The sequence below is a fragment of the Natator depressus genome, chromosome 5, assembly GCF_965152275.1.
Source record: "Natator depressus isolate rNatDep1 chromosome 5, rNatDep2.hap1, whole genome shotgun sequence".
NCBI classification, from domain to species: Eukaryota; Metazoa; Chordata; order Testudines; family Cheloniidae; genus Natator; species Natator depressus.
In genome coordinates this window covers 76478589-76503572 of record NC_134238.1, presented here as the reverse complement: position 1 = coordinate 76503572, position 24984 = coordinate 76478589, and the positions used below count along the sequence as shown (strand labels likewise).

Genomic DNA, 24984 nt, shown 5'->3' with positions numbered 1-24984 from the left:
CCTCAGAACTTTCCAAGAACTGCCTTAAATCAGGATCCTGTAACAAGGTTGGGTGTTTTACTGTTCGTTGTAGATACCTATGATTTTAAAAAATAAAATATTAGATAACTTAAAAAAAATTTAGTGCTCCTGACAGCACTGGAAATGTCCTTATTCACAGAGCAAGCAGCAGTGCAAGCTTCCCTTAATCATTCTGCCAATATGCTCAAGCCCCCTGTTGTGGAGGAATCACCTCTAAGGGTTAGAAGATAGGTCAGTCTCCATGCCCCTTCAATCCTTTACCTCTCTGCTGTGATTTACAATCATGTTTTAGTATCTTGCTACTCGCCACTCCCACCCCCCAAAAAACCCAAGCTGATATCAAACACCCAGCATTTGGTTATCTGCCTGTGCCAACAACTATTATGAAATACCAGTAAGAGAAGTCTTGTTTACATATACCAAGAAGAGAATGTTATAAAACCAAAGCAACTGAAAATGGGAAGACATGGGTACACTAAAGAAAAGCCAAGAAACCTAAGCAGTACCAAGAAAAGGAGTACTTGTGGCACCTTAGAGACTAACCAATTTATTTGAGCATAAGCTTTTGTGAGCTACAGCTCACTTCATCGGATGCATTCAGTGGAAGGCAACCAAATTTAGATTCATCCCTTGATGAGTAAAGTTATCAGTAACTGATGAATGAATTCACAGCTCTGAGGTTTGCTTTCTTTTGAGAAATTTACTTTTTGCTTTTTCTTGGAACACAAAGATCTATTGCTGCTTGAACAACAGTCTCGTGCTATATGTCCCGTCTTGTCCCATGGTTGTGTTTTTTTGTTTTCTGCCAGTACCCACGTAAGCCCTTTAGGGCAAGGACCTGTTATGTTTGGCTCTGACTTACAGTACTACTATGCAGCATGCAGTGTAGCTATAAATGAACAATGCCATCTATATTATAAAAATAGGTTGGACAAAACCTATCAGGGATGATCTAGGTTTGCTTGGTCCTGCCATAATCATTAAGGCATCATTCTTGTTCAAGTCTCTTTAATATGGTGTTCAACTTAGAGTCTTTTTTGTTATTTCCTTTTTTTTTTTAAGGTTGCAATTGAATTTAAGAAGTAAAATTAATTGGCCATACTTTAGTCAGAAAATTCAGATTGTCCGGATCTGATCCAGCAGCCCAAGAACTGTACAAGCTGCTGGAGCAGACCGGGCATACAGAGCCTACTTAGTATATTAATATACTAGGGGAATGCAGTAAATATAAATACATATATTACCTTTCTAGTGCAGCTCTTCTTTTTTCTACAAATTCTGTAGATGATGAATCTTCCTTGCCTACTTTAACCTTGGTCATGCCTTTGAAGAAAATTATGTGATATTGATTTTACATTACCATGAGGCAATCATGAACATAACTGATGTGCTTAGAACTATAAAGGTATTAAAGCTCACTTGAATGTTATGCATTAAAGTCAAAGTTACATGAAAATCAGCACCAAGGCATACAGAGAAAGATAATGGATACTGTATGCAGTATGCTTTTCTCAAAATTCCCAAACGACAAATTTCTGAAATCAAGTACACAGCTGCTGATAAACATTTTGGATATTTAAAACAATTTCAATTATAAGAAGTAGAGCTGTCAATTAATCGCAGTTAACTCACATCATTAACTCAAAAAATTTAATCACGATTAAAAAATTAATAGTGATTAATCGCAGTTTTAATCATATTGTTAAACAATAACAGAATACCAACTGAAATTTATTATATATATATTTTTGGATGTTTTCCTACATTTTCAAATATATTGATTGCAATTACAGCACAGAATACAAAGTGTACAGTGCTCACTTTATATTATTTTTACTACAAATATTTGCACTGTAAAAAAGATAAACAAAAGAAACAGTATTTTTCAATTCACCTCATACAAGCATGTCCCCTGGAATGGTGGCTGAAGCACGAAGGGGCACACAAATAGTTTAGTATATCTGGCACAAATATCTTGCTACGCCAGCTACAAAAGTGCCATGCGAAAGCCTGTTCTCACTTTCAGGTGACATTGTAAAGAAGAAGTGGGCAGCATTATTTCCCATAAATGTAAACAAACATGTTTGTCTTAGTGATTGGCTGAAAAAGAAGTAGGACTGAATGGACGTGTAGTTCTTTTAAGTTTTATGTTGTTCTTTTTGGAGTGCAGTTATGTAACAAAAAAAATCTACATTTGTAAGTTGCACTTTCATCATAAAGAGCTCGCACTAGAGTACTTGTATGGGGTGAATTGAAAAATACTATTTTTTTTGTTTTTTTACAGTGCAAATATTTGTAGTAAAAAATAATATAAAGTGAGCACTGTACATTTTGTATTCTGTGTTGCAATTGAAATAAATATATTTGAAAATGTAGAAAAACATCCACAAATACTTATAATAAATTTCAGTTGGTATTCTATTATTAACAGTGCAATTAAAAGTGATTGATCACAATTAATTTTTGTAATCGTTTGACAGCCCTAATAAATGTGATCTAACAGAAGTCAGATGACTTGAAACTTATTAGGAATTCACACTCTACAGAGAATATAGTGTATTTTCTTCCCTTTTTTTTTAAATACTAATTCGGAAGTAAACAGGCTTACAAATCCTTGCCATGTAAATATCAGAAACAAAACAATCACTACAGAAGTGAGTTTTTGTTTAAAAAGACACACAATAATATTAGCATCAGATGTCTCTTTTTAGCAGGGTGTTATATTGTGACAATCCTTACACTTATGGTATGTTACTTCTAGTGATTGTATTAGATTGAGTGACAATTATTTCTAGTGATTTTATTACATTGAGCTCTGATTACATATATTTAAACAGAGCAGATGTGTATCAAATGTTAACATTCAAAAAATTAGACAGGAGTGTTTTTTTCCTCCACTGCAGGTGAGTACACTGTCTGAATTTTGACTACATGGTAACTTTATACCTAAGGTACCTGTCCTCTATTTTGCTTGGTTTGCAGTTGGTGAGTGAATTTTCCATAATCACCACCTTCCTACATAGATGGACTATTTTTCCTCTCTCAAATGAGAAGCTACCACTAACTTAGTATGACCGTTTCCACTTGGAAGCCCCAGGAAAATTACCAAGTGATCCTTCGATAACAAACATCACAAATTGCTGAATATTTAGTTACAAATGTCATCCCGATACTCTCCGATGACTGGACATGTCTATTATATATGCATATAAATTTCCTCTTTCACCACAGTTTCTCCAATATCTCACCTCTGCCCCTAAGCCCTGCGTGCTGTGATAAGGAAATGCTATTTTATCATGCTACAGACTGAAAAGAGGACAATCAATCTCAAGCTCAAACCCAGAGTAATTTGTCTATCCAGATCCTTTTCCCAGCATGTCATATATGGACTTTATTTTGGTTAGGAAAGTTGTCTGAAAAAGTAATATCTATTCGTTATTTTTCTGTTCCTTAATTGATCAGACACCATTGCTTCTATTCAAATGAGCTTCTATTCTATTCTGTATAAAACAGCTTTTCTATAAAGTTGAGGGAAAAAAGCCTAACTTGAAAGTACTGGTACAATGGGGGACTGGGCCAGTTAAAGTTAGTTTTGATTTCTAAGTATGTTAGAAAAGTTTCTTTACCGAATAGCTGGCCAACCATATGTAATTCGCACGTTGGCAGGGGTTAGCCTACATGACTCTTGTGGTCCCTTCTAACTCTATGATTCTGTGATTCCATGGCTCTCCCAATCTGTAAAACTCTCTGGTTTGTGATTTGGATTAACAAGGGATTATTTTCAAACAGATTATTTGTAATGGGCATCACTGGAGAGGAAAAATAGTTTCTCTCTAGTTCTATTTCAAATTCAGAGTAGTCTTTGCTAAAAGATGTATATACATTTCTGGAGGGTGTGACTTTTTATTAATGCTTGGTAACATATCGATGTTTTCACTGTCAATTTTCTTCTTCAATAAAGACCCAGTTTGGCTGTGTCAGAGTCCCCCAGTCCACAACTGCTTTGAGCTAACTGTTGACAATACCACAGAATATTTCAAACAGGTAGTCCATCCTGTTTAATGGGCCTATATAAAGCACCAGTGCTCACTCTCTTTTTTCCCTTACTCCATATAAATTCTAACGTCCTCTGTATTTCTGCTAGTTTTTTTTCCTAGAAGGATTACAAAAAGATTTTAAACAAGAAAAAGATATCCTTGGCGATGTGTTCATTCTGACTGTGGCTATTCTTCCTAACCAAGAAATTGCATACTTCCCACAGCACTCCAGATCTTTTTTTCATTTGTAGTACTAGGGACTTAGTATTTAAATCAGAGAGCTCTTCTAGCCTGAGAGTTGAATTCCCAGGTATTTTATAGAATTTGTTACCCATCAGTACCTAAATATTTTTGGAAGGAATGACATCCCAGAGTCTGGCAAATTTATAGCTAGCATTTAAAGTAAATTATGCCAAATCTGAAATCCAGATGCTTTCCTGCAGTAACAGATTTCTTTAGAAACTAATTTTAGGGAAATATTTGGTTCAGAGAAAAATTGTATTACATCAGCTGTGTATAAAGCTATTTTTGCTGTGTCCCTGCAAGTTCTATTCCAGTGATAAATTCACTGTTCCTTATTCTCTGTGCAAAATCTCCACTGCCAGTGCAAAAAAGGGGAGACAATGGACATCCCTGCCAAGTTCTTCTGCGTAATTCAAACAGGGGAGATTTAACCTCATTAGCTCACACAGATGCTTTTGGGCTGATATAAAGAGTAGTTATCCATCTAAGGATCTGAGGGCCAGCAACCATATGGGACAGGACTTGACACAGAGTTCGACTCTATTCTATCAAAAGCTCTCTCTGCATCACGTGATAACAAAAGAAAGGATCTCTTTTTGATCTGGCATTATAGATGATTCCAAGCACTATCAGAATATTGTCTCACATGTCTATCCTTAGTGAATCCAATTTAATCTGGATTTGTACAAACCAAGAGCATAGCCTGCAATCTGCTAGCTAGTATGTTTGCTAAAATCTTTGTCATGATTCAGCGGTGATATGCACCTATAAGAGCAGCACAAGGTAAGGTCTTCTCCAACTTTAGGGATAACAGCGGCTTCTTTCATGTGTTATGGAAGCCCTCCCCTAATGGAATAATACTGAAGGTATCTCTCAAGGGACATACTAATACTTCTTTAAATACTTATAAAATTCAGCTGGAAAGCTGTCAGGTCCTTGAATTTTTACCACTTTTCCTACTTGCTAACCTCTAAGATGTCTTCTTCTGTTATTTCTTTGTCTAAAATTTCTTTATCAATTGTGTTTGGCAACTCTGTTACTTCCAGATATTTTTGAATAACTTCAGGAGCTTGGAGTATCTGAGGCATAAAGGTTTTCATAATAAACAACCAAAGTAGCCCATATATCAGAGTGTTGTAACTGTCTTCTGAAGATTGTTTTTAATTGGTGGAATAATACATTGCTCTTGAATCCCTTTAAGCATTTGAGCCAATAGCTTATCACTTATTTCCTTTCTCATAACAAAATCTGCTTTGTGTACAAGGCCTTTTTCAGTGGGCCTTCAGTTAATTGTTGATACACTCTTTGAACCTGTGTATTTATGAAAGTATTTTATCACCACCTACTCTTATTTTTTCTTGAGCTCTTTTTCAATTGAAATGTTTTGCTTATCAACTGGCTCCTAAATATGCTTAACCTGCCTCTTAAGGAAGACCTCTTTATATTATAGTGCATTTTTAATAATAATGATAGTCAAACACCCAACATTTTCATTCTATTACTTTTAATTTAATAAGTTACCTATAAAAGTAGACTGTAGGTCAAACAAATACCAGAAGCCTTATTTACTGCAGCCGGAATCACCGCGATAACTAGTTAAAACCATACATTTCTGCTCATTCCCCCACTTTTCAGTTGTTCAGTTTTCTAGGACTTCACCTTTCAAGCTGAAATTTTCTCAGCTAGGTCTCTGCCCAAAAGTGACTTTTTTGAATGTGTGAACAAAAATGGTTCTTTCTACTTCAAGAACAGAGAATCAACATGCTTTTCCCTATTATAAAAACAATTCTCGTGGCTTTTTGCTTGTTTAGGTGACAAGTTCTATAGGTGTGGTGCAATGGCCCTTTCACAAGGTTTCACTGGTCATTTTCACCTCAGTAGCCCAGAACTCGTCTGTTTCAGCTACAAGGACAACTGACCAGAATGTCACAGGTGGTTCAGTATACACACCCTCACAACTCGAGCGTACTGATCCCAGAGGCATCTTCAAGTCATTATGTAAAGAAGATAAGGAATCCTTGCACTCAACTTAGCCAGTTTTGAACAGACTGCCACTTGGGACAATCTCTCTAACCTATATCCAACTTTCCAGTGATTGTTGGGGAAGGTGGCACCAGACTACCTAGTAAAGAATTGGGATGGCAGCATCAGCAAGAGTTTGCAAGAGAGTTGTGTCGACAGACGACAATATGCTCCTCTATTGTCCTTCACCTGAAGCCCCTCTTTTATTTGAAGAAAGGCAGGAATTTCAAAGAGCCATTTTTCTTCAACAAAGAGGAGATCTGGATCGCAATCCATAAGATAAAGTCTGGGAAAACACCAGGGGTTTGTGCCATCACCCCTGAGTTGCTGAAGACCGTTTTATCATGGCAGCACAGGCTCGGTCATAACATCTGGCACACAAATATCCCTGATGATTGGAAGAGGTGTTATTCTGATATTCAAAAAAGGGCAACACAGCCAGATGTAGCAACTATAGAGGTATTACACTGTTGTCAGTGCCAGGGAAGTCTTTGCTTATATGTTAATGTCTCAATGCACTTCATGGCAAAGATCAGAATACCCACTGTGGCTTTCATTCCACTGTCGAACAGATCTTTACCTCCAGACAGCTTTTTTCAGAAGACATCTCAATTAATAAGCCATTTGCAGTACTTTTTATAGACGACTTCCATCAGGCCTTTGATTCAGTGCATCGAGCAAGTTAGTGGGATCTGAAGATATGACTCAGCATCCTTGGGAAGACAGTGTCATTGGTGGTAGTCGTCAATGGCAGGTACACAGTATGGTTTCCTACCTCCACAGGAGTTTGGCAAGGCTATGTTCTGTCATCATTATTGTTCAGTATTGTCATTGATTGGTTGATGGATAAGCTTGAGGAGGCAGCTGTTGGTGGTGTTGAGATGAACAACATTCTGCACTGAGATTCTGAATATGCCAAAGACATTGCTTTTTTGGCTACGTTTGGTGAATCAAAGCAGTGGATGGTGGATATAGTCGGGCAAGAAGCAGTGTTCATTGGTCTGGTTATTAATCATTATAAAACGAAAGTCCCTGGTCATTACCAGTAAGCAGCCTCCAGCTCCAAATTACAACCTGCTCAGTATTAAGCTGTCCAGATGGGACATCGAGCAGCTGGAAACTGTCAAATATCCAAGCAACATCAGATGATGCTGGAAGACCCTTGAAAGATGTGGACACTCATATAGCACCAGCTGCCAACAAATTTTGGGCCCTTCAGTGGCCTCTGTATGGATTTTGTGACATCAAGTTTACTGCATAGCTGCATGGTTCTATCAACTCTACTGTATAGAAATGATACATAGGTGTAGAAAAAGGGTGAAGAACACCAAATGGATGATTTTGATTCTTGTTGTCTTTGTCAACTGCTTCATATCAAGTGGCAATCAATAGTGGCATGTGTAGCACGGAATCATAGAAGATTAGGGTTGGAAGAGACCTCAGGAGGTCATCTAGTCCAACCCCTTGCTCAAAACAGGGCCAACATCTGAATGTTGCTACATGACTGATAATCACCTGAATGTCAAGAACTTTGGTGGTGTGATAAGATCGCCAGTGACAGACAAACTGAATATGCTGCTGGACCACCTTAAGGATCTAGCCAGACACTGGGCCAGGTGGTGCTCAGGAGACCACATCCTTTTGTAATTTATGAAGACAATGACAGCAAAAAGTGGGATGACAGATGAAATTTAGGTTCAAAATTCAAGGAAATAGCCCCTATTTAGTACAATTTAATGTTCCCCCATGAACTCTGGTTTTGACTGGATCAAATTTGAAAGTTGTGCACTGCTCATATGCAGTACTTTTCCTACTTATTTAATCCTGCAACCACTACCAAGCATAGTGCTTACTGCCTTGAGCAGTCCACTTGATATCAAGGGGACTTCTTACATAAGCAAGCATTATGCTTGATAGTATTTGCACGAAGCTTCTTCAGGAAGCAACAAGGGAAAGTTGCGCTGTGTATGCATGGCTAACTAGCCACATACTTACACATTTACTGAAGTGGTGAAGGGGCAGCAGTGATTACTACATGATTTGTAATACTTAAAACAGAGAAGGAAACCCTTCTGATAGAGCTCATGAGCTTTTAAAGTTTGCAAGAGGGATTCCCTCCTGCAGCTTTCCTAAGGTTAGAGGACAGTATGTTCTGGTGGTGTCTAACCAAAAAGTTAGAGATTATAGGTTTTACACAAACTATTGCCAACTTGTTGAAAGACAGAGCTTTGAAACCCTGGACAATGAGGTTCATCATGTTTTCCTTTTAAAAACTTAGGAAATTTCATACGTTACCATAAGGAGAACAAAGAAGTTTCCCAAGTAAGCAATCCAAGCCAGGAAATGCCACACTTAAAACTTTAATTGTATCCCCTTCTCTCTATATGCATGATACAAGTTCAATTCCGTAAGCACATTTCTCAAAGACACAAAACTACAAAATGCAATGTGTAATCTATACACAAGAGTCCATGAAAATAGTTTATATTAAGGATATACATTATATTAAAAGAATACATAAAACTATACCAATACAACACACTGCATATTAAACATACAGATTAATTCTGAACATATGCCCACATCGATTTAAAAAACTGAATTAGGTGTAAATTAATGGCCTTATCCCTTGGAAAACACTTAAAATTTAACAAAATGGTATGTAATACATTGGTGGTAATAAATTAAACAAGCCTTAAACAAAATATGAAATGTTTAAAAAAAAAGTCAGATATACTAAACTTTTAGAATACTGAAATTAGCATAGACATAAACAAATGTAAAAAATAAAGTATACATATACATTAAAATTATAGAAAAAATTTACTTGACAAACAGTATTGTAATAAAAGACTCAATACACAAGGTAGAGGAGTTAGGAGTTGCATATGTAACTTTAATTGTGGTGTTTCCTAACTTGTGTGTTTTTAATTATGTGACCTTAATGTTCAACAAAATTTAAGAGAAGGGTTATACCTAAGGGTTAAACTTGATGCAACAAGAACCAGGAAATTCAAAGTTATGGACAATGTCAAATGGTTTTTGTGGTTTTTTTTGGTAAATTCCTATAAGCCACTAGTTCTCAAATTGTAATCCATAAAGCATTTGCTGATTGTCCACTGATTGCCAGAAACATGGTGCAGGATCTCATCTTTGTTTAAAGCTGCTCAATTGCATTAAAAAGACAGCCAAAAATACTTTAAATAATTTCCTATTCCTTTTCAACATAAGGAAATCCTTCACTTGCTATAGGGATGTTATACCATCACACAGGGAGGTAGTCTATGTGGTGATGAATGAGAAGGGAGGAGGTCAATAAGAAATTATTTTGATATAGTGTATACTTTAAAAAGTTGAGAACCCACCAGTTTAAGGAAAGTTTAAATTGACTAAACTTCAGCTTTTTATTTAATAAATTTAAGACACTGCTCCAGAGGCTCCTCATTAATTATTCTAGCTAACTCATCTCTCATCTCCTTTATTAGCACAATAAACATAACACAATACGTGTTTAATTTCCATGTCTATCCTGATACTCCTAAGCAAGTAAATTCTTCAACCTTGAAACATCTGACTTTAAGAACCAATACTGCAATAAGTCTATAGGGAAATAGGAATATTAGGCAGCCAAGAGTGCTCCATAACCGGATATAAATTGAAAGTTCACGGGGTGGTTTTTTTGGTTTTTTTTTTTCTTTTTTCCCCTAACAGCAGATTCTACAGATCATGATGTCAAGTTTCTTCCCTCTGGCAATCTATGAACAAGTGGAAAAAAAGCAAGTTCCATGGTACAGAAGCCCTTTCCTATTATTACAGGAAAAAGGTCCAGGAGTTAAAGAAAAACTGAAGTGAGTATTTGTTTTTGCAGCAATAATAGCAAGAAAATGAGTTTCCAGAACAGTTTCAGAAACAGCAATCTCTACTTCAGTAGTTTTGGTAAATATTCAACAGCTGAATGTTGCTGGCCTCTATTTTGTTACATGGTGAATCTAGTCCTCTTGCAATGATGTAAATTACAATGAAGGAAATAAGAACTCACCATCTGAGTGCATGATAAATGTGTAGATAAAAGTTCCATTTTACTGGTTGATAGAAACAGATTTTAAGCCACTAATTTAAAAGACTTTGCAACTTTTGAGACTTATCTTTATTGTACATTCAAATAATGAACTGTTATTGCGTGCATCATACTCTTCAGTTTGTCAAGCTGTCCATTCCCTGGGTAATGGTTACATTTAGATTTTGGGGGGGAAAAAAGTATTTTTAAATAGCTTCTTATTTTATTTAAGAAATTCTGCACTGCATAAAACATCCATTAGCCCTGGAAAAAGTCCCTACAGTTTTCTACCTCTGCAGCGTACATATAATATGCAGACGTACTGGCAATGTCTATGTGATAAACTGTAGAGCCATGTGATAAATTCTGGAACCATGTGGTGATTTTATCATGCACCTTTAACTACTCTGGTTGCTCTCTGCTCACTACTTTATCGCCTCAAACATTCCAAACCTCTGAACAAGCTTAGAACAAGGCCTTTGTTTTAAGCAACTGCCTAGAAAAGTTTCTTTCCTCCAAGTTATACCTGCACAAGGCGAAGCTGGGCAATGTTTAGTCCTGCAACAATGACAAATTTGAGATCAGGTATCACAGAATCATAGAAGATCAGGGTTGGAAGAGACCTCAGGTGGTCATCTAATTCAACCCCCTGCTCAAAGCAGGACCAACCCCAATTAAATCATCCCAGCCAGGGCTTTGTTAAGCCAGGCCTTAAAAACCTCTAAGGAAGGAGATTCCACCACCTCCCTAGGTAACCCATTCCAGGGCTTCACCACCCTCCTAATGAAATACTTTTTCCTAATATCCAACCTAGACCTCCCCCACTGCAACTTGAGACCATTGCTCTTTGTTCTGTCATCTGCCACCACTGAAAACAGCCTAGCTCACCGTCTCTGAAACCTTCCTTTAGCAGTCTTCAGCTACCTGATCAAATCCTCCCTGACTCTTCTCTTCTGCAGACTAAATAAGCCCAGTTCCCTCAGCCTCTTCTCATAAGTCATGTGCCCCAGCTGCCTAGTCATTTTTGTTGCCCTCCGCTAGACCATCTCCAATTTGTTCACATCCTTTCTGTAGTGGGGGGACCAAAACTGGACGCAATGCTCCAGATGTAGCCTCACCAGGGCCGAACAGAGGGGAATAATCACTTCCCTCAATTTGCTGTCTACGCTCCTACTAATGCAGCCCAATATGCCATTAGCCTTCTTAACAAGGGTGCACTGTTGACTCATATCCAGCTTCTCGTACACGGTAATCCCCAGCTCATTTTCTGTAGAACTGCCGCTTAGCCAGTCGGTCCCCAGCCTGTAGCAGTGCATGGGATTCTTCTGTCCTAAGTGCAGGACTCTGCACTTGCCCTTGTTGAAACTTATCAGATTTCTTTTGGCCCAATCCTCCAATTTGTCTAGGTCACTCTGGATACTAACCCTACCCTCTAGCATATCTACCTTTCTCCCCAGCTTAGTGTCATACACAAACTTGCTGAGGATACAATCCATCCCATCATCCAGATCATTAATGAAGATTTTGAACAAAAAAACCTGTAGGGCACTCTGCTTGATACTGGATGCCAACTAGAAATCGAGCTGTTGAGCACGATGATCTAGCCAGCTTTTTTAAGTTGCTGGCAAGAATACTGTGGGAAACCATTTCAAAAGCTTTGCTAAAGTCAAGGTATATTACATCCACCACTTTCCTCATATCCACAGAGCCAGTTATCTCATCATAGAAGGCAATCAGGTTGGTCAGGCATGACTTGCCCTTGATGAATCCATGTTGACTGTTCCTGATCACCTTCCTCTCCTCCAAGTGCTTCAAAATGGATTCCTTGAGGACCTGCTCCATGATTTTTACAGGGACTGAGGTGAGGCTGACCCATCTGTAGTTTCCTAGATTCTCCTTCTTCCCTTTTTAAAAGGCATCTCATAACTGCCCAGGGCTAGAAATAGGAATCTTATCCCATTCATTGCAAAGGGAAGATTCTCAGGCTTGGTTGGCCCCAACTCAATTTTAGCCCTACAAGGTCCCAAAATATGGGACCTTGAAGTCACAACTTTGGGGTTTAATTTTTTCCAAGCTTTTTCTAAGAGCTTTTATAGCTCCCTCTAAACCCTGTATAAGTGGACTCGTGATAAGTAAGAATAAAAATATAAAAGTGATCCCAACAAACAAAATTTTTACACCACAGTTTCTGTAGATTATAGGAACTCTGTGGGGTAAAGGTTTTATCAGCATTCATTGTGAATGACACACACACACACACACACTAACCCAGTCTAGTTCAGCTGGACTCATTCATACAATCAAAATTGGTTTTCCAGAGATGTGAGAACTGCCATACAGTACCAGATCAAAGGTACATCTAGTCTAGTCCAGTACCTGCTCTCACGCTGTTTATGGGAGATACTTTAGAGCAATGATACCCTGTGGCTCTAGAATTTCATGACACTTTCAGGCACCATATATTTTTCAAGTCTGGGGGTTTGATGGGAACTGTTCACTGTAGACAGAGCAAGGAGAGAAAACAGCTAATTCCACAAGTGTTCCCCATAATGTACAAATGGGCCAGAGCTGCCAGGATCTCTCTTCTTATCCATCAGATCAGTAAAAAAGAGAGAAGGACAAAAAGTAATGAGGGCTTCATGTTTTGAGCATCTAACAAGACTATTGCATCACATACAGCAAGATGGGGGGGGGAAATCAGAATTGGCTGACTTTTACACTGAATAAATCACTACCTCCCTGTTCTGTTAACAGTTTAAACTACATATAAAAGTTAGATCCATTAATTTAATTTCAGTAGAACACTCATACAACCTGAAGTGAATAAACACCTTTGGTGAAAACTTTACAAATGAACACCAATTCACACCTCTGAGCAATAAACAGATTTAAACACCTCCAGCCATGTCAATATTTAGAACAAAATTACTAGATGCATCAGTTACCCATTGTTTAATTATTGAAATATACGGCACTGAATCTATTCTCTGGCTATCATCCCAATGCAGATTAAACGATTCTTCTGTAGTGTACATACTAAAACGGAACAATCATATAGCACACTACAGAAATGATTTAGTGGTAACTGTGGAAGAGTAATTAAAAGTCAGCCCAGTTCACAGTTGCAGTTAGAAAAGACAAATAAGAAGCTAGATTATATCAGTAGAGGAACAGAATCACAAGAGATTACATACTGTTAGTGCAGCACACTTCAGACACCCATCTGGTATAAAGTACTGATCATTATACCATTGCCTTAGAGGAGGTCAGTGAAGATTATTGAGACCAGATATTTAAGTTATGAGGACAAGTTAAAATGCAGTCCTACACTGTAGAGTGACTTGCATAAGAAGGTACCATTTTTACATAAAGACTTGCTTCCTGTGCATACTCAGCAATATTTACTTATTTCAGTGACAAAAATAAGTTATACTACTTTTTACTTCTGTTACCTTAAGATGCCAACTACAGTTACAGGAGAGGAAGACAGATTCTATTTCTCCTTGTCTATCAAACAAGATTGCTTATTAAACTCCAATCAGTTAAACCCATCTAAAGCCATTGAATGTAATGGCTTTGCATGGGTGTAACTGAAGGTTTAATTTGGCCTTGAGAGCCTTAAATATGTGTGATGCAGAAAGAGAAACTCTGCTACTCCTAATGCCCACACTAACTGGACTGGCAACCAGAAATCATCTTTATTAAGAGAGCACACTGGAGGTAGATCCTTGGTAAACCAGGGGTGCTGGGACAATTTGTATAATGGGGAGTGCTGAGAGCCATTGAACCAAACTGTAAACCCTGTATATGACAGAAACCACTTCAAGCTGGGGAGGTGTGGCAGCATCCCCAGCACCACTAGTTCCTGCATCTATGTGCTCAACAGACCATGCTGATTTATACCAGCTTAGGATCTGATCCTAAACAGCATTCATGGAGACACCGATGTCATTCAGGGTCACTATTCAAAGCAGAACCGCACTTTAAGGGAGAGCGCCTTATTCTCATTAGAAATTAGGACAAATAAGGGGACAACAACAGGTATTTTCAAAAATTACAAAAAGGACTGAAAAATCTATTGACAAATACTAGCAAGGCGTTCAAAGCTGAACAGGCAAGTTAGGACATGGACTAAATAGGGAACGCAGGGGATACTACTTCAAACAATTGGTAATGAACACAAAGTAAGTTAAATGAAAAAGTCTCAAAGCAAAGGGACTAGGCTGAAAATCTAGGAAAATGGACAAGAAACAGGAGGCCAGGCATTAGGTCAGATCTCCTTTTCATACTACCTCACTTCTTATATGCTCCAGGAGGGGGTTAGCTACCTATATTCTCTCGACTGAAGTTTACTATTGAATATTAGCTTTTGTTACTGTTCCTGTTCTCTTCTCTCCCCTAATCTCTACTTGCACTAAAAACAGTCTTCTTTTACAAGCATTTTAATTTTCAAGATCCAAGCAGTTGGCAGTATTCTGTGCAAGATATTTTGTTCAAATGATATTTTGACATGAACTGTACATTTTAATTTTCAGACACCATGTGTTACAATTTCAATATTTACATTTAAATAATATTTAAGGGCCAATGTAAGACAAACAAAGCCGAGTCAAAGATTGGATGTATATGTTCATCCTTATAGAAACTGTGCTTACCTACAATACTTTTTTCTGGAGCTGGAGGCACAATGTAACCAACGTGCAGGTATTTTGTTGCCAATTTGCTGTGCAAACCAAGAAAGTCACTGAATCTTCTTTTAACAGAGAATTCATTTTTGTGAAACACAGAAAGGGATGTCTAAAAAAATCCATAGAAAAGTTATATTTTAATTTTCAGTTATTTTTTCATCTACTCAGGTGTACTGTAGTTTATATTCTGTATATTTAAATTCAAGATGAAAAGTAGTTGCAAACAATATTTACCTTTGTTGTTACTCTGTATGCCATGTAAGCATTCATGCCATCCCCTGTAAGAAGATACACAGTTAAAAGAAAGGTACTTAATCCAAGGGCAAGTCTTCTGAATCACGTATATGCTGGAATTATAAATAAATGCAAAATTATGCTAAAACCAAAGTTTTTTTCAAATAGCAAGCAGATAAGTTAATGCTGAAAGAATGCAATCTTTCTCTGGGTCTGAGATACCAACTCACCAACTTTCTCTGGGTCTGAAACATTGATTTCTATATCAAATACATCTCCATTTGCTTCCTCTTCAATCTAGAGAGAAGAATGTATAGCATTAACAGTATACTAGTGAGTTAACTTTCAAAGGATAATTAAGGTAGCTCCCCCAACTACATCTGTGGATACAAGAAAAACAGTAAATCTGTGTGGGACCTAAAAAAGCATAACTGAGACCCCTTCAATCCCATTTTAGTGAAAAATGTGAAGACACTAGTATTTACCATAATAAAGGTTGAAAAATGCTTTCCCCATAAGTTTCATTTTGAGCCCTGCCACAATGGCTTTAAGTCGGGAAACCTTATCCACCTGAAATGTTACAGGTCTCTTTTTATTCCAAAGGAGACTTTTTTCTAGAGGAAGTTTGAAGCAGATTGGACATATGCTTAGAAGAAATGGGGTTAAAAACAAAACTCAGATGTTTTCCTTTAAAACATTTTCCTAAATTTCTGGATCATAAAGAGAAAAGAGACGAGAATTAGTCTAGAAATATCAAATTAGTTTTTTCTAGCTATTATGGACCCTTTAATTGAGCAAGGGGGGAGACTGAATCGGGAGGAGAATTAAATTCCATTTTATTGTACATAAGGGGAACTGAAATATTTTAAGATACTGCTCAAGTCCTGACCACTCATGTGCACTTCCTAAACTCCATGTGGCATGATGCAGACTTTGTCAGGCCTTCCATTAAAGCCTTTATGAAATCCACACATTGTCATAACAGAAGGGGCAACAAGAGGGAAGCCTGTTTGGAGTGGAGGAACAAGAATCACATCAAAGCAGAGAGATCTGTCTGGCAAGAAGCAGTTCAAAGGAGACAAGGAAACCGTCTAGGAAGGAAGAGATTAATGCTGTGCAGCTCACAAACGAATTTTGTGGAGATGCTTGACAAATGAACACAGTATACTCCCAATTATAGAATCATAGAACTGGAAGGGACCTCAAGAGGTCATCTAGTCCAGTCCCCTGCACTCATGGCAGGACTAATTATCTAAGCCACTCCTGACATGTGTATGTCTAACCTGCTCTTAAAAATCTCCAATGACGGAGATTCCACAACCTCCCTAGCCAATTTATTCCAGTGCTTACCCACCCTGACAGTTAGGAAGTTTTCCCTAATGTTCAACTTAAACCTCCCTTGCTTCAATTTTAGCCCATTGCTTCTTGTCTAATCCTCAGAGTTTAAGAAAAACAATTTTTCTTCCTCCTCCTTGTAACAACCTTTTACGTACTTGAAAACAGTTATGTCCCCTCTCAGCCTTCTCTTTTCTAGACTAAACAAACCCAATATTTTCAGTCTTCCCTCAGAGGTCATGTTTTCTAGACCTTTAATCATTTTTTGTTGCTCTTCTCTGGATGCTCTCAAATTTGTCCGCATCCTTCCTGTGGCACCCAGGAAATGTGGCACCCAGAAGTGGACACAATACTCCAGTTGAGGCCTAATCAGAGCGGAGTAGAGTGAAAGAATTACTTTTCATGTCTTGTTTACAACACTCCTGATAATACATCCCAGAATGATGTTTGCTTTTTTTGCAACAGCATTACCTGTTGACTCATATTTAGCTTGTGGTCCACTATGACCCCCAGATCCCTTTCCGCAGTACTCCTTCCTAGGCAGTCATTTCCCATTTTGTATGTGTGCAACTGATTTTTCCTTCCTAAGTGGAGTACTTTGCATTTGTCCTTATTGAATTTCATCCTATTTACTTCAGACCATTTCTCCAGATCATTTTGAATATTAATCCTAAACCCCCCCCCCCCAGCTTGGTATGGTCCCCAAACTTTATAAGTATACTCTATATGCCATTATCTAAATCACTGAAGAAGATATTGAACAGAACCAGACCCAGAACTGATCCCTGCGGGACCTCACTTGTTATGCCCTTCCAGCATGACTCTGAACCACTGATAACTACTCTCTGGGAATGGTTTTCCAATCAGTTTTGCACCCACCTTACAGTAGCTCCATCTAGGTTGCATTTCCCTAGTTTATGAGACGGTCATGCGGAACAGTATCAAAAGCTTTACTAAAATCAAGATATACCATGTCTACCACTTCCCCCCTATCCACAAGGCTTGTTACCCTGTCAGTTGGTTGTTACTGTATCAGCTTGGTTTGACGCTATTAGTTTTGAAAAATCCATGCTGACTGTTACGTATCACCTTACTATCTTCTAGATGTTTGTAAATTGATTACTTATTTGCTCCACTATCTTTCCGGGTACAGAAGTTAAGCTGACTGGTCTGTAATTCCCTGGGTTGTCCTTATTTCCCTTTTTATAAATGGGCCCTATATTTGCCCTTTTCCAGTCTTCTGGAAACTCTCCCATCTTCCATGACTTCTCAAAGATAATCATCAATGGCTCAGATATCTCCACAGTCAGCTCCTTGAGTATTCTAGGATGCATTTCATCGGGTCCTGGTGACTTGAAGACATTTAATTTGTACAAGTAATTTTTAACTTGTTCTTTCCCTATTTTAGCCTCTTCTGATCCTACCTCATTTTCACTGGCATTCACTATGTTAGATGTCCAATCACCACCAACCTCTTGGTGAAAACCGAAACAAAGAAGTCATTAAGCATCTCTGCCATTTCCACATTTTCTGTTATTATTCCGCCCTCACCCCAATTGAGTAACGGGGCCTACCCTGTCCTTTGTCTTCCTCTTGTTTCTAATGTATTTGTAGAATGTTTTCTTGTTACCCTTTTTGTCTCTAGCTAGTTTGATCTCATTTTGTGCCTTGGCCTTTCTAGTTTTGTCCCTATATACTTGTGTTATTTGTTTCTATTCATCCTTTGTAATTTGACCTAGTTTCCACTTTTTCTAGGACTCTTTTTTGATTTTTAGATTATTGAAGATCTCCTGGTTAAGTCAGCATAGTCTCTTCCCATACTTCCTATCTTTCCTACACGGTGGGATAGTTTCCTCTTGTGCCTTAATAATGTCTCTTTGAAAAACTGCCAACTATCTTCTATAATTTTTCCCCTTATGCTTGCTTCCTATGGGATCTTACCTACCAACTCCCTGAGTTTGCTGAAGTCTGCCTTCTTGAAATCCATTGTCTTTATTTTGCTGTTCTCCCTCCTACCATTCCTTAGAATAATGAACTCTATCATTTCATGACCACTTTCACTCAAGCTGCCTTCCACTTTCAAATTCTCAACCAGTTCCTCGCTATTTGCCAAAATCAAATCTAGAACAGCCTCTCCCCTGGTAGCTGTCTCCACCTTCTGAAACAAACAGAACAGTATAGGGGACATGGATTTTAGCTAGAAAATCAGAAGTTCAGATAACAGAAGACAGGAGTCATTCAGAAGTGGGGTGGGGTGGCTCCCCATGCAGCCATGAGCTTGGCTGTCTCCTTCCTGCAGTGCTGGCCAGGAGTCTCTGCTCTACCCCACCAGGACCACAGTCTCCCCTGTGTACCATGCGCCTGCAAGGATTGTGTGTCACCAGCTCTGCAGCAGCACAGGGGGCTGTGCAGGTCTGCTGTCACAGCCCTGCTCACTTGTTCCTATGACAATGGGGCTGCACAGGGCTCCCTGCGCTGCTGTAGGAGTCATTTGTAGGAGCCTCCTCTGCAGCTGGGGGCTCATTCTCCTCGCAGTCCTGGCGGAGGGTCTCTGCTCTGTTATCTGAAGCACCACATTATCTGAATCCTTTCCTTGTCCCCAACACGAGATACATGCTGCAAAGGGCATGTATCTCATGCTGGGGGACAAGGAAAGGATTCAGATAATGCAGAGAGTTTTGAAAAATAGGGTTTTGGATAAATGTATTTTTGAAACACTGGGGAGATGGAACTATTAACCTGAAGGAAGAATCTATTACTTCAAGAAATATGAATCTTCTTGGAAAACCCAAAATATATTTGAGTCTAGGAATTTTAAATTAATGTTTTGCTTTAAGAACTCAAACACTGGAAATTACCAGGGTGGATTTGACTTAAATCATGATTTAAAAATCACTAGTCAGGAAGACTTGATTTAATCATGGATTTCTACATAAAAGTGCGTTCTTGTTGGTTGTTATTTAGAATACATATTCTTCACAGGTAGAGGAACTTCATTAAAATATTCCCAAACTGGGTCTCTTTTACGGCCTGCTGCCATTATAGGTTTTCCCTTCCAGTGAGAGGACGACATGGTAGATCTCAAATCAATGAAGGCTATACTCAGAAAGACCAAGACTTCTGGAATATGCTGCTCCAACAGTTTCACTTTTGTTTCTACTGCCTGTCCTTCCCTTCTCACATTTATCTCCAGACTTCTCCTCCTTGTCCAGATCTATTCTGCCCCCAACAATCTTCCATACATTGAACTTATTGAAACTTTGCACTTTTAGAGAGAGATAAGGGATTGACTCTGTGTACACAAAATTTGCAGAGGGACAGTAGGGTTGAGGTCTGTTATTTCTCACCTCTATATATTTATTTATTTAAAAATATTTTTGCTGTGAACAAGCACGTTACCTCTGGAGACACAAATCCACAGTTTGAGAACTGCAAAACTAAGCATCTCTGATGGTATCTTCTAGACTGAGCACTGAGTCCCCTTGGGTAGACAGAAAGATTAACCTAAATAATCTACACAGAAGCCCCTGGACCCCATAAGATTGGGTCCCTAATCCATGAACTACTGGAACGCATTTACAAAATTTTATTAAACATTACATGAATATATTGTCTCATACTATAGAATTAGAATTTATAATCCCTATTTTATGAGGAGATATCTTTGAGCTATAATGTATCTTAATTAAAACTATCTTTAGATAAAAATGCTTTTTGAGAAAAAAACCTATCCAAAAAATCCGATTTAAATAAAAAAATCCAATTTTTTTTAAAAAAAATCATTGATTTTTATCCACCCTGGAAATTACTGACATGTAGAGTTAAAATCATGTAAACCATCTCTGTTCCAAGATAAAAAGTGTTTCCCTTTTTAGTCAACCTTTAATAACTTAAAACATAACTGTCAACAACCACAAGAAGCAGAATACATTTTTCTCTATCACACAGTTACAAACTCCCTAGCATTCTTTATAACCATATATACAGCACAAAAAGAAAGTATATTTACCAATTCCATTTGGACAAGCAACATACTGAAGTCCATTATTTCTCATTATTCACATGTGCAAGCAGTTAAACAGATGTCAGAGAAAGCTAGGTAAGCTACATATACAAACCTGTAATGCAGAGAATTAAATTTGGTACTTATATTGCAAGTGCAAAGGTTAGCGTGGTGATGAAGTAGCTCACTTAGTACTGGGACATTTACATATGAAGCCAATTATAAAACCAATGCGTTGCATTCACATTTGATATTCCATCTGCCAAATGCGCCCATTGCTATGAATGGGAGCTGAATTGCTCAGCACCAGATTTTTGCTCTTGAACAAAGTGATATTGATGGTCTCCTACGATTAGATCCTTAAGGTAGTCCAGCAGTTTATTCAGTTTGTCCCTCACTGGTGATCTTATTGCATCACCAAAGTTCTTAACATCCAGGTGATCATTAGCCATGTAGCAACATTTCTTGATACATATGCCACTTGAGATTTTTAAAGCAGTGACTAAAGTTAGATCTACAGCATACCAGTGGGAGTTCGGGTACTCAGTGTCTCTTCAGTATTTCCCCATGACTATTTCAAGTAATGTTTTTATTTTTCCACTTTATATTATCAGCGTATTAGCTGTTCATATTGGAGTAAGGAAAATAATTGCTATTGACTATAGCAGGGATCGGCAACCTTTGGCACGCGGCCCTCCAGGGTAAGCCCCCTGGCGGGCTGGGCTGGTTTGTTTACCTGCCGTGTCCACAGGTTTGGCTGATTGTAGCTCCCACAGGCCAATGGGGGCTGTGGGAAGCAGCGCGGGCTGAGGGATGTGCTGGGCACCACTTCCCACAGCCCCAATTGGCCTGGAGCGGTGAACCATGGTCAGTGGGAGCTGCGATTGGCCTAACCTGTGGACGCGGCAGGTAAACAAACCAGTCCGGCCCGCCAGGGGGCTTACCCTAGCGGGCCGCGTGTCAAAGGTTGCCAATCCCTGGACTATAGATTGAGTCTTGATCTCAACATACAGGGAGTTGTGAACAGAATCCCCCAAATAAATATTCATAAGATCTTTTCTAAGAAGGACATCTTTCAGAAAGTAAACATGCAATAGCTATTTGCGTAAATTTCACATCTCCCCCCCCCCCCCCCCATGGCAATGAAAGTTCTTGTGATTCAGAGACTACATAGTTAATACCTTCAGTTGCAATTTTCATGCTGTTTTAAAAAATGAAATACCATACCTTAAATTTGTACATATCATAGCAATAGTATTTGCAACAAAGTGTTAAAATATTAAATTATTCAGTTACCTCTTCCCTGGATCTATCAAAAATCACAGGGGCTGTTATACTTTTTGATTCCATTCTGGCAGTTACTAGTGTAGTGGGCGTTACAGGAGTGACTGCAGGAGTAGGATCTGGAGACAGTATTGGTTCCCTTTCTGGACTGTCCAGAGAAACCTCTTCTGTGGCTTCTAGGTAAAGATTTTATGAATTAGTACAAAATATTACACAAGAGGCACATAACATACATGCATACTATAAAATATTTCACTGGCACACTACCTACAAGATTACTGTCATTCATAGAAATTAGTTTTACATCTTATTGTATATTTCTTTATTCTTCAAATTGAGAATTATTGCAAACATTGCACTAATAGTTTAACACGGATGCATGCTTATATGGATTTCCACTGTATTGTTAGTTATAGTTTACATTACAGCATTCCTCCAATTTCAGGAGTTTTAGCTGTAAAATTTACTTGTAAAAATTTACTTTGAAGTGAACTTTGTCAGCAAGGTCTCTGTTCAGAACAGAGCAATTAAATCAAGAGATATTTGGGGACGCAAGGAAGAACTGGCTTTGGCAAGAATAAAAACAGTGCGTGAAGTGGTTAGTTTTAGAATTCACTACTCAAATGCCAATAAGTATTTAGATATTGTAGCAGGTGATGAGCCTTCAGTGGAAGTCTTTAGGGGGGTTTTTGGGGGGGGGGGAGAAGGGGGTGTGTTTCTAAGATTGTGGGAGTGACAACAGTCATTCTCTTTAAGTAGGAGAGCCTGCATGCAGGGTAGTGATTTTTAAGCATACAGATCTGCTGCACATCTGCAGTATTTATATCAATTCATGAAGTTCAGTATGGTCAACAGCTGCAGTCTCAGCTTGCTGATTAACTTAAAAAGGCAGTGTACTTAATAGTGGGGTCAGCTTTCTTAAAGGGACAATGCACGTCTCTCTCTCACACACAGGGTGTGTGTCTCTGTCTGCCATGCTGTCTCTCCTCCCTCCATTCCTGCTGCCTTGTAGAGCCTGAGGCTACCTTAACAATGAGTTAACCCTTGAGGGCTCAGCCAATTGCTAGTTCATCATTTAGCAGTAAGGCATCCCCTGGGAAATATCCCACCCTCTGACTTCACCACCTCAACCAAGCTTCACAATTATCATCACTGTGTACCAATATTAAATTGTTTGTTTAAAACTTATACTCTGTGTGTACACACACACACACACTCACACACACACACACTATAGCCTTTTGTATACACAATATAGTCTTTTGTCTGGTGAAAAAAATTTCCCTGGAACCTAACCCCCCACTATTTACATTAACTCTTATAGGGAAATTGGATTCGTTTAACATGGTATCGCTTAAAGTCACATTTTTCAGGAACATAACTACAACGTTAAGCGAGGAGTTACTGTACCAATGTAACTTGGACATCACTGACTTTGGAGTTACTCTGAATTATACCAGTCTAATGGAGAAGAATTCAGTTCACTAAGTCTATTGATTTTTACAAACAGCACATCAGCTCAAGGCTGCAGCAACAGTTTATATTTTCAGCGGGAAACTGAACTGCCTTGCTTTTGTGAGGTTAACACATCTTTAAAGTTGTGCAGTTATGTATGCAACACGTATAACTTTTAAAATGTAATTAAGGACCCATATTCTAAGTATATTTAGTATTTATATTTAGTATATAAACTCATATGCCTTCATTGTACTATTCAAGATTCAACTGTTTAAATTTTTCCATAGCAAAATGGGAACGTTATACTCGCTGTTGCTATAGCTCAAGTTACTTAATGCATAACTCTTGATTCATGTAGCAAAATGATCAATTCTTCCATATGCAATTTCTTGCTATTCTCTCATCCCCATTCCACCTCCATGGACCACGAAGATATTTGGGCACATTTTGACACTTAGAAGCACTCAAGTCAGGACGCCCTCTAACAGGAGGAAAGATTCTCACTGGCTAACATCACTTACATACTGAACCACAGTATCTGAGGAACTGCTTAAGTTACGGGAGCCACATAAGCACAATGACACACAAACAGTTTGCACCAAACATCAGCCAGTGCTCTGTTAGTGTGGGCATTTCCAGACTCTAGAGTCCTACAGTGATTTTCAAAAAGTGAATTGAAAAGTAAAAGTTTATGCTCTTTACTGCTATTTTGTAATGTACAGTGACAGTCTAGAAATTTGTTTTCAAAAAAGCTTCTTTTTTTTTAGAAAAAAAGTCAGAAATATAGGATTCTCATCTATTTTGCTAGCTGTCTTAGAAGTACCCAAATGGTGATGTCAAAGCTGCAGCCCTGCATGCCCTCAAATATGCAGAGGATACTGATTTTCACAGTAACAAACTAAAGAAATGTAGTCTGAGAATAAGCACTGTCCCACCTAATTTGGGGAGAGCTGTAGCTTAGGTTTTAGATAAGTGTGGGGAACCACCATTAAAGTCCTCCTAAGAGCTTACTAAGGATTTCCAGCAGAAAGAAAGTGGCGACCCATTACTATTCTATGTATTTAGACAGTTTTATTTCTCAAAGGAGCAGTAAAAGGCACAGCTTTTTGCTTTGCAGTTCACCTCTAATACTTATGGGTATGTCTACGCTGCAATTAGACACCCATGGCTGGCCCATGCCAGCTGACTGAGGCTCAGACAGTGGGGCTGTTTAACTGTGTGGCGTACACATCTGGGTTCGGGCTGGAACCCAGGCTCTAGGAATCTGTAAGGTAGGACTATCCCAGAGCTCAGGTTGTAGCCTAGTCTAAACGTCTACACTGATCTGTTTCACCAGAAAATGAGTTTGGCAAACTTCAGACTCGAACATAAAGCATATGTTAAGCCAGTCTTTGGGCCATGTTATTTTAGTCACACAAGCAGGAAATTTACCAATTTAATCCAAATTTAAATGTTTAAAATATTTTACAAAAATTTAAGACCACTAGAAATATTTACATTTTTAAAACCTCAGAGAAATGATTTTTATACAAAGGTAACTTTCCTCTGTTGTGTATGCTGGTGAATGTGAAAGTAAAATGGACTGGTATTGTTCTAGCTAAG

The 24984-nt window shown here is 38.4% G+C and overlaps 1 protein-coding gene across 1 annotated transcript in view; it reads right to left on the bottom strand.

Moving 5' to 3' along the window:
• SNX2 (sorting nexin 2) overlaps nt 1–24984 on the bottom strand; it is a 56988-nt gene that overhangs the window by 14244 nt on the left and 17760 nt on the right. The window contains exons 3-8 of the mRNA XM_074953030.1: nt 21937–22100; nt 15533–15599; nt 15303–15346; nt 15036–15177; nt 1266–1344; nt 2–77 (exon numbers count right to left, since the gene is read on the bottom strand). Of these exons, the coding sequence (XP_074809131.1) occupies nt 2–77; nt 1266–1344; nt 15036–15177; nt 15303–15346; nt 15533–15599; nt 21937–22100 (572 nt within the window). The remainder of the gene's footprint in view (nt 1; nt 78–1265; nt 1345–15035; nt 15178–15302; nt 15347–15532; nt 15600–21936; nt 22101–24984) is intronic.